Here is an 11,213-nt window from a genome sequence, read left to right as displayed (position 1 = left end):
CACAGCACGCAATATCCCTCTCCCACTACTCCCCAACTATTTCCATTCATTTAACATTTAACCACTATATATAATTTTGTTCCCATCGTTATTCTCTCTCTCTCTCTCTCTCTCTCTCTCTCTCTCTCTCACGTGCCCAAGTGAAAAAGGATTGCTATAGTACTGTCCTTTGATATAAATTAAAATTATTTGTTGTCTCGTTCATAATTTTTATTATCGTTTTGATATGATTGGTTGGATTTCTATCTCGGTGGACTCAAAGCTTTGATTCCGTCACTCAGAGATGAGATTTGAAAATAGTGTTGTTGTTGCGACTTTGTGTAAAATACCTCTCTGAATTTTCTATTTCAAAATTTATTGCATCTTTTATTTCATTTAATATATACACTTACATGTATGTAATCGTTGCCTAAATAAAATATATGATGTCATCTTTATACTGATACGCGAGTATCAGATAAAATAAAAAATCAATAAAATTGAAAATAAGAAAATCCAATCCGCTTTCAAAACAATGGTCTAATGAGAGTACGGCTTGAAAATAAGCAAAAAGGGAACTAAGAGAAATGGGGAAAAAATTGAAAATTAGAGAAAATTGAAATTGGACAGCCATAGTACTGTTGGTGTTTGGGCTATGGAATTAGAGTCCATGATGATACTGTTGTTGGGCTCCGGAGGCCCAAAATCATCTGACGGAGCCCAATAACATTAACATATCTTACCAAATATTAACAGACGGGCCCAAATTTATCTTTTAGATGGTGAAAATTTTAAAATAAACACAGGTATCTGACTGTAGGAGGGTGCATTCGGTTCTATTGAACCGAATCGTACCCAATACCAAACTGGATTCAATTCGATAGAAAAAATAAAAAAGAAAAAATCAATTTAATTCAGTATATTACAGGAATTAGTGAATTTAAAATAGATAAAAACCCTAAGTCTCATAAATTTAATTATCCTAAATCAATATTTTTTGTCCAGATAAAATAAAAGGAGGAAATTTAAAAAAAGAAAAAAGAAAGAGAAGCGGTGGGCAAAAAGAGAGTAAGGGTTTTAGAGGGGTAAGGAGGAGCAGCCACATATTTGAGTTAGGGTTTAGAGAGAGAGAGAGAGGGAAGGAAAAAAGGAAGAAAGAACTGAGATGGATTCATTCTCCTCACCCTCGAGTGGATCTCCTTCGAAATTCTCAGCGGACGAATTGATGGACCAGCTTAAACTTCAGCTTGCTCAGGCTTATGCTGAAGAGTTTCTCGAGGTATGATTATTTGTTTTTTATAGAGAAAATACGGATGGATTCATTCTGCTGCTATCCCGGATATTACGACTTCTTTGCTTAGTTTTCTTGTGTTTTTGTTGATAAACTTTGTGGGAAATGGAAGGTGTTTCGACAAATCTGTTGGTGGTAGTTGGATTTTATTTATGTTATTGGGGGATTGAGGAGGAGTAGGACAGTTGATTTAGCTGATAGCAAATTTAGAGAGAATGATGCTGTTGATTGCAGCGAAGTTTGGTGTGCTGTTGTAACTTCTTGTTCTGTTTTTACTGATAATTGGCACCTCTTAACTTTGCTGTCTTCTTCCTTCTAAGAGATGAAACTGTCAAATATTGGAAAAACGTAATCTTCCTCTTTTCGTTTAGTTTCTTTTGAGTGTATTGTTATTAAGGTACTAGTCATTTAATCAGGTTACTTGTAGATTTTCACATGCTTCACCCTTTGATTAGACTCTTGTCTGATTTCTAAGCATGTGGTCTCATTATCAAAAGAGAAACAACAAAATGAATTTTTTTGCGTTCCTTATCTCTATTTTTATATGGCTATTTTTTTCCTGTTGGGCTTAGAGTGAATCAGATCTTGCTGGAATATTCTTCATCTTTGTCTACACTTAGCCTATAATTGGCTTCAAACAAGCTCGGACAGAATTATAGTAGTTTCTAAGTCTGTAGTTAATGAAGTTGACTGCCCCAAGTTAGATTTGGTTATTCCTGTTTCCAAGTAATTTAAGGATCTGTCCTGAAATGTTCCAATTTTTCGATATAGACTGGGTACATAAGATATGCACTAGAACAAATTATCTCTCTGTGGTTTTGTCCAAACTAGCCCTTCTCACATTTACTTCAGACTTGCAAGAATTTTTTGGTGTCATTTATTGTGTGATATTTCGAAAACAAGGAAAATGAAGTTTTTATTTTTTTACCCCACCATGCACCCTCTCACACACGCTCCCAATAGATTTTGAACCTAGTACCTCAATTATGAAATGTTGGGTTCTCAACCATTGGGGTCTCCCATTGAGGACAAAAGGAAGATTTCATTTCATAATTAGTTCCTTGGGAGTTATTAAAGCAACGTTTAGGGTTGTGGAGCTGTGCTTGCTGAGATTGGTTTAATCTTGATATGGAAGAGTCGGAGCGTATAGAAACTCATATTTGGTCAGTGAGGAAAAATAATTTGTTTTGGGGCTAATTTCTTCGGACTTTAGTGATGGGTCCACATTCATCTCTAGAAAGCCAGTTCAAGGGAGAAACACGATTAGAGTATTATGCACAGATGTCTGATCCAGGGGAAATCGATTGATGATTTCATGCCCTAGGATTGGGACATAGTGATGAAAGGACCGTACCTGTATGGTGAGCTTACAGTTTCATGTCATTTTCACCTATTCTCTGGTGTCATGGACCGTTGATAGACAACCACTCATGATAGCGGATACTCTTTAATTAAACGGTTAATAAGGAGTGAGTAATTACTTATAATTTAATTAATCTAGAATAAAGTAGTTGTCAAATTAAATTGTATAGTTGACACAAACCTAATTCTAGCTGAAGGTGAACCTAAAGGGTCACACACAAATCCCTGTAGAAGTAGAATAATTAATTATTGAATTAATTCTAGAAGAGGTTGATTAATTTAAAGAGTTTGAATTAATCTCTGCCCTTTTTACTTTGGCCCTGTTTGGCAACTTCTGGAACAACAGCAGACCACTGCTTTTCAGGCAAAGTCCTTGGTTTGTGTACAAATAACTTGATTCTTTGACGTAATTTTCTTTGATCAAGTGTCTGCACCCTCCAAAAATTTTCTGCATGCCTGAAGCTTGGCTAATATGAACCAAGAATTTGTTTGAACAAGAAAGGCTTGGGTTCAATTCTTGCTATCATGTAATAGGTGGTGACTTATTATAAAGCGTGGCTGTTGCTAGAATATTTGGCAATCTTGTTTTCTATTTTATCTTTGTGATTGTTGGTATCTAGATCAGGTGTAAATTTCCTTAATTGGTACTGATTCTAATTCTATATTTGGGGTAAGATTTCGTCAATGATATAAACGATTAGCCCTCTCATTCCAATAGCTATTTAAATTCTCGCAAGCTCTTTTTGATATTCTGAACTACCACTTTAATGTGTGACAAAATCCTATAACATTTATTATCACCCAAGTTTAAGCGAATTCGGTTGCGTTTACTGAATCTATTGGATTACATAATTGATTTAATAAGAGTATCTCATCTATGGTAAAACGAATACCAATAAAGCTCATTATAGGATTCATCACCCATATAAAAGCATATGTTCTTGTTGCGCACTCTAGTATCATATTATTGTTGGCTTATTCCTTGAGTCTTGTAATGCCCTTGCAGACTGTTAGAGGAAAGTGCTTTGACAAGTGCATCACTAAACCTGGCAGTAGTCTGAGTGGGAGCGAGAGCAGTTGCATCTCCAGGTGTGTGGAACGATACATTGAGGCCACAGGTATCATTGGCAGGGCCCTCTTTAACCAACGCTGAGAGCTCCAGAGTTGGAACTTTTTGATTTAGTTTCACTGGGTTGCTATGAATTAACCCCAGTGCAGATTAAAGTATTGAGTTATCTTAACATTTTATGCCTTTTTTCTTATTATTTTTCAGATGCTTCTGTTCTTTTCTGCACCAAGGTTTTGTATCCTAAGATTATTGGAGCCGAGTGCCTATGAACTTGTGCATTGGCTGTATAAACAGTACAATGCTGGTTAAATTTGCTAATCATTATTAATTATGCAAATGCGTTATATGTTAGTGTGCTAATCTTATTTATATCTTCTTTTTCTTTAATTTTTTGTTTTTCCCTGTCGATTTTATTTTGAAGTAGGGATGGTTAGTTGGATGGTTTTGTAATTTAATTTAGAAATGGCTGTAAAATATAAGTTGCCCCTTTGAACCGTGGGAAATGTAACAAACTATAAAAATGTACACAAAACCCCTTTTACTTTTATTTTATGTATGCAAGAAATGGGTGATAAAAAATGGTAATTACATGTATGATAAAAAGAAACCTACATTATGCGTGGGGAGTTTACTTAGACTGACTATTTTGTGGGATAAATGAACGGAACGTTCTTTACTTGGTGGTATTAGTCTATATTTATAGTTAAATGACTGGTTTACCCTTTATTAAGGTTTAGAATTTGTGTCGCTGTAATTTTGTTTATATTTGGTTCTTCACTCCCCTCTTTTATACCAGAAATTTACCATTGGAGAAAAGGTGAAGTAACAATATGTAAAAAGTGAATTATAGCATGCATTTCCCCTATAGGCTCAAAGATTAGACAAGCCAAGGATTCCCCTTAGGCGGAAACTCTCTGTTGCCGCCTCTGTTTTCCACCACTCCCACCTCCATCCATTTTTGCCTCTTTATTCACCCCCATCCACCATAAATTAATCAAAAAATTAAATCGGAATTGAGTATCCATCTTGGTTGTTGCTGTTTTCAACTCCAGCCCATGTCTGCAAGTTGAGCCCACCCGGCTCGCGAGCTCCAGCTCTTTTAGTTTTTATTTGTGAATTTGTGACCTGGTTCGCAAGCTCACTCCTTTTTTTATTTTTTTTATAAATATTATTTAAATGTATATTTAATATTATATCAAATTTATATTTAAAATTTACTATATATTAGATATTAATCAATATATCTCTTATTTTAATTTTATATAATAATAAAATAATGTATTTTCATTTGTATTGTTTAAAAATTAGCTGAAGCAACAATATAGTAAGTTTTGATACTTTTTTGGTATATAAATGTTAAAAATTCACCATCAATTAGAACTATAGTTAATTTCTCATATTTTAGTTTTAGATAATACTAAAATATGACATTTTGTTTTATATAAGAAACATGCTTAATAGGCAATTTAGTACGTTTTGATTTTATTTTTCGTGAATAAATAATAATATAATGAATATAAATTTTATCGTACAATTTCAATCAATATTTTAGTTTCAGATGATATTAAAATATGATTTTTTTTTTTAGTTTATATTATCTAAAGAAAAGCTTAATCAACAATTTAGTACATTTTGATTATTTTTTTGTAAACAAATATCTAATATAATGCATATGAATTTTATCGTTATAATTTTAATATCCACCACAATAAAATGTATTTATTTTAAAGAAATCACCATATATTAGAATTGTTAGTCAATATATCACATTTTAATTTTAGATGATATTAAAAAATAGTATTTTGGTTCATATTATCTCAAATATGACTTAATCAACAATTTATTACATTTTGATATTTTTTTGTTAATAAGTATTTAATATAATGCATGTGAATTTTATCGTTACAATTCCAACAAAATGCAGTTATTGACTATATATTAGAATTATCAGTCCACATCACATATTTTAGTTTCAGATGATAATACAATATGGTGTTTTGGTTTATATTCTCTAAAAACAAGCTTAATCAATAATTTAATTAGTTCTTATTTTTTTTATAAATAAATGTTTTATACAGTGCATATGAATTTTATCATTATATATAATTTCAGTATCCAGTACAACAAAATGCATGTATTTAAAAATTCATCATGAATGAGAATTGTTAGTCAATATGTTATATTTTTAGTTTATATTATCTTAAAAATAAGTTTAATCAATAATTTAATACATTTTGATATCTAGTACAATAAAATACATTTATTTTTTAGTTATCTTAATCCTATATTTATTTAATATACATAAATAAATATATTAATTATCTCTATATTTATTAAATAACAAATCAATGAAGTAATTTATTATAATTAAAATTAAAAAGAAAAGGTATGATGAGTCTGGAGATGTAAATAGGTAATGTGAGAATTGAGTCAATTGACTTTGAGAACTCTTAGAGTCTCTGTAACCCTCTCGCGCGCGCGACCGAAAGAAAAAATTGCAGAACTCCATAATCCAGCTTCACGTCCACGAACATCTGCACACGGCACAACTTCGCTCCGGTTCTACCATTAACAGGTGATTTTTCTTCTGTAAATTTCTTTTATAGTTTGTAGAAGAAATTTTCTCAACAAATTTTGCTTTCAAGTGTTTGATGAAATGCCTGATTGAATTTTTGTTGATTTTGTTTGATTTATTTTTGTATCACTGTTGTTGTGTATAGTTGGGGAATGACAAATGATATATTGTTGAAATTGAATGATGTTTGTTTCTGGAGACGGTGAGAGTAGATGTGGATTATCATAGTTGGTTAAGATACAGCTCACAGAGTGCGATATTAGAGAATTGTGATAATTAAACAGAGTAAATGCATTCGCGAGCTAGTCTGGGAGCTCGATCTCAAATTCTTGGCCGAATTGTTTGCACCTCTATTTGAAACTGCAGTATAATATTTTATGGGATAATTATATTTACACTCCATACCTATTGTCCTTTTATATAAAGTATCACTGTCTTTTAAAAAATTATAGAAACCATCCCTAATAGCTTTTAAAATTCAAAAATACCCCTATTGACTCAGTCAAATTTTAATTTACTTTTTCAATGACAAAGATGCCTTCAAGGATGTCTCTGTAATTAATAAAAAATAGAGGAGGTGTCAAAATAATATATATGGAGATGAATAATATGATTAATTACTTTTTTTTATTGAATTTCTATATAAGATTACACCTCTTAATAATTGAACTATTAAATTGTTTAATTAATATATTAATAAAAATTGGTTACTAGATTATAAATTTAAATTAAAAAGCTATTTGTATAAATTATTTTATATTCATAAAATTAAAAGATTTATTTTTTATTTTTATTTATAACTAAATATTATTAAAGTTAATAAATTATACATATATGTATATATATTTGTACAATATAAATATATATATATATATATAATTGGACATATTTATATGTATATATTTGAGGGTGGGCATGACAGTAGGGTCAGGGAAGAAGGATTTTTTTTTAAAAAAAAACATTTAATAATTTAAAATACTTTTTTAATAAATAAATTACTTATTTCACTAATTCTATTGTGATATATATAAACTGCACAAATTATCTTGAGTTATTATTTATTAATTTTGATAGAATTAAATTATAAATAAAGTCGAGGATAAATAATCTTTTAACTTTAATAATTTTAAATAATTTATAAAAGTGTGTTAATTTTTGAATTTAAACTTATAATTTAGTAATTAATTTTATTAATATATTTGATATACATAAAAATAAGTTGGCTCAAAGAGGCCTCGATCCAAAAACAGAAAGAAACGAGAGACCTGTAACACCCTAGGAAGCCCAAAGCAGGCAGTCTTGGCGGGCGTCCCCAGAGAATAGATTAGCAAAGGGAGAAGGCCCAAGACATTCCCCTACTCGAACCACGATCAAAGTCCAACAAAACATTCGGCTTAAAAGGTCCACGTTGCAACCCACACTCCACCGTGGCATCCAATTGGCTTAGATGTCAGTAAGCACCTTGAAACCACATCAGCCCTTGCAAGGACATCTCTAATGACTAGGACTCCTTGTAGACAAGGGATCCAGTTGGCCTAGATGTCATTGACTTTATTCGCTATATCTTTATTTCAATTACATTTATTCCATCTCCAATCCATACTAACTTGGGTGTCTGGTGCTAACACATTTTTTGTAAGTCCTCCCTTTAGGATTTGCATTCGCTTTGGCCAAGTTTTGAGCATAGTCCATATTCATTGGACCCGTGCATTTTCCGAACGCATCAATATTAATTGAATAATTTAATATAATTATTAAAAAATGTAGTTTTATATAAAGATTTAATTAAAAAATGTTAATAAAATAATTTTAACTTAAATAAAAATTTAATATGAACATCAGGGTGTAGTCATCCCTACAAAATAATTTTAATCCTATCTGTTTTAATTTATATGAGCATCACTCTTTTTATGTATGTATAAATAAAGTATATGTTGTGTGTATATGTACATAAATATGCAACCAAAATATTTTTCATTAATCTAATATATTAAATTCATTCTTCGCTAATCTAACACACTATAACAAACATTTGAAAAGGAATAAATTCCCCTTATATTTCTCATGCTATCAATAAGTAATGATGAAATTAAATTTTCTATATCAAATTTCGTTCCCGCCAACCAATAGGTGGCTGCACTATAATCAGGCACTGCACAGCAAATTCCCAAGCGAAAAAGCAGAAAGAAGTTAGATCAGCAACAACTACCTCTCTTGCAACCTCAAAAGTTAAAGAGTAAATCCGAACACAATATTGAATAAAGCCAGTATCAGTATGTAAATTTAAGCTGTTCAAAGTACAAAACTTTTCCGAATAAGATTGTTTGATAGGAACAACCGAAAAATAATTTCACAACGCAAATTATGTCGAAAATTGCAGCAGTATAATCGACGTTTCGTTCAGGTAAGCTTTGCCTCAAATGGGAACGAACACATCTTACTTCCTCAAAGAGTGCAGGATGTACTCGGCATAAAGGTCCCTGCATGATCAAGAGTGTGTTTGGTTGGATAAAAAATGGAAGTACAATAGAAATGAAAGTAAAAATGAATATATAAGAGATAATTCGGTGTTTGGTTAGGGGAAAGCGATGGATGTGAAGTAAAAGAAGATGTATATGAAACCCCTTATGAGCCCAATTTTATTTCCATCCAATTTAGGAGATGAGATTTCTTACTCTCAGCCCTTCTATAATTACGGGTGTTAATTTCATTTTACTCTCAGCACTAATAGGCATAAAATTCCTTAAGAAAAGAAAAGGTTGAGGGTGTCTCGTGTCAGAGGTCACGTTATCGTTCTCTTAAAGTTTAAAGGGTCCTGTCCCTTTTTTTTTTTTTTTTTTTTTTCTCAGAGCTTTTCTTTGTTTATTAGTATTTTCATAGGGGGTTTGTTGCGTTTAACCTATAATTTTCATTATGTACTCGTCGAGTATGAAGCTTACATGGAGTGCTGAATGGCGTCCACGGCAGTATCGGAAGGCAAGAACTCGTCTACTGCGACCTCTTTGTTCTCGTTCTTCTTGTCTAAGTGCTTGTTAAGAAAATTCTTTGCCAACACAGAGATTAACTCGATACAGAAAAATGAATCTGAAAAAAAACTCAAAGTGTTTTAAAGGATACAATCTTCAAAGAAGCGGCGGATTTCAGCTAGACGATGAGGTGGGAGCTGGCTGATATCAGTGAAGTGGCGATACTCTGGGTCGTCAGCACATACCGCAATGATCTTATCATCTTTTTCCCCCTATAATCGAATATAGAACTTTTTAACATGCTTCTCTAATCAAATCAAGAACTAATTTCACTTGGCCGTTGGAGAATTAGTGGTACCTGATCAATCATCGGCATCAGGCCTATGGCTCTGGCTCGAAGAAAACAACCAGGAAGGACAGGTTCCTGCAAAGGAAGTTCGTGATTTATTACAAGTGTGTGGAACAGTTGTATTGTTTACAAAGCTGCAATAAGCTTTCCTACCTGCATAATGACTAACACGTCCATCGGGTCGTTATCTTCGCATAGAGTCCGAGGAATGAAACCGTAATTGTGAGGATAGACGACCGATGAATACAACACACGATCAACCTGGGAGATAATGATTAAAACAGTTGTTAGATCAAAGATTTGCTGGGCGCATTTCCTCATACAGACAGATACTATAAGATCAATAGATAATAATCACACCTTGATAAGACCGGTTTTCTTGTCAAGTTCGTATTTCACTTTACTGCCTTTGGGTATCTCAATCACCTGACAGAGTTAACACAACTTTTAATTCTAAACCGGCCGACCGTAATTGATAAAGAAAGAAAATTAACCATTTTCAAATTTTCAGAAAATTACAGCAGAACTTCAGATTTAAAATGTCAGGTTGATCACAAAGGTGATACGAAATGAATTTAAGCTTCTAGTAGTATAATGAGGGCTGGTAAACGAGAAAGATCACGTACAACGTTGATGATTCGGGGGGCTCCAGGTCCTGCAAGAAGATGTAAAGACTTGTCAAAGTCATTTCCACCGGAAAAACGACAGGACTGTCCATCTTTTAGTTACTTACCAATCTCAAGATCATGCCAAGGATGAGCGGCAACGGATCTCCTAGACAAAGATGAGAGGATCCTCTCGTTTAAGCGTGGAGCACGCTTTGGAGCTGAGGATACTCCATTTTCTTCGCTCATTTTTGCTGGATGTAACAAAGAAATCAGACATTAGGCCCGTTAGGCTAAACTTATTTGACAAAATCATATAAGTCGTTTTTACATGTTATAAGCAGTGTTTGGAATTTATAATATGTTAGATCTTATTGAAAAACAAGTTCTTGAAATGTGTGGGGAAAATAAGATCATGTCGTCCATCGTCAGATGTTAATAATGACAACTTTGTAATTGATCAATATGGTAATTATAAGCTTTAAGTCCTTAGTATTTACAAAAGCAACCAAACACTTTTCATCGTCTTGCTTGTCAGTCAAACATCTTTCAGACATATTTCAAAACACTTGTAGCTCCCCTATGTAACAGTTGCCAACATATGAACGGCAAATGAAATCAAGAACCTCAAAACAGAAATCATTGGTCGAACCACTTGTCTCTCGAAATCTTGATTCTTCATTAATTTCACAGCAAACACATCATAAATTAAATCAAAAGAACAAAACTGTCAGCACTCTGATAGATCTGATGGGCTAAACACATGAACAAGGTAAGATCGACAATCATATATCCAAAGCACTGATCTGAGGAATCCAACGATTGCTAGCAACTTGTGGGGCAAATTTATATTTGAAGTATAAATTCAGACAAAAAATCAAAAAACAAGGAAAGCCCACAAACAGAAATGTAGAATAAACTCAAGATGCACAAACTAAGAGAACGAAGCGTACCTTAGGGTGATGAAGGTGGAGATGAAAGATTGCTCAAAAAGCGCAAAACTGGACAGACTCTTTC

General features: G+C 32.6%; 2 protein-coding genes across 2 annotated transcripts; one reads left to right on the top strand and one right to left on the bottom strand.

Moving 5' to 3' along the window:
* Nucleotides 1,045-4,070, top strand: LOC105156076 (mitochondrial import inner membrane translocase subunit Tim13). The gene is made up of 2 exons (XM_011072113.2): nt 1,045-1,258; nt 3,639-4,070. Exons 1-2 carry the CDS (start codon nt 1,145-1,147, stop codon nt 3,783-3,785), a joined length of 261 nt encoding a protein of 86 aa, XP_011070415.1. The 5' UTR covers nt 1,045-1,144; the 3' UTR covers nt 3,786-4,070.
* On the bottom strand, nt 8,467-11,213 carry LOC105156073 (soluble inorganic pyrophosphatase PPA1; the record flags this gene model as incomplete). The annotated part of the gene is given in 9 exon segments (XM_011072106.2): nt 8,467-8,756; nt 9,216-9,297; nt 9,394-9,514; nt 9,601-9,666; nt 9,745-9,852; nt 9,952-10,017; nt 10,218-10,246; nt 10,325-10,450; nt 11,150-11,213. Coding segments are annotated over 8 exon segments (636 nt in total). The 3' UTR covers nt 8,467-8,713.

The sequence above is a fragment of the Sesamum indicum genome, linkage group LG2 (genome assembly GCF_000512975.1).
Source record: "Sesamum indicum cultivar Zhongzhi No. 13 linkage group LG2, S_indicum_v1.0, whole genome shotgun sequence".
In the NCBI taxonomy this organism is placed as follows: Eukaryota; Viridiplantae; Streptophyta; class Magnoliopsida; order Lamiales; family Pedaliaceae; genus Sesamum; species Sesamum indicum.
This window is presented reverse-complemented; position numbering and strand designations above follow the sequence as displayed.

What these genes read in the sequence shown, in the direction of transcription:
- LOC105156076 (XM_011072113.2), top strand. Translation starts at nt 1,145, where the DNA reads ATGGATTCATTCTCCTCACCCTCGAGTGGATCTCCTTCGAAATTCTCA. An exon ending in ATGCTGAAGAGTTTCTCGAG is followed by an intron (nt 1,259 to 3,638) that starts GTATGATTATTT and finishes ATGCCCTTGCAG; the next exon opens with ACTGTTAGAGGAAAGTGCTT.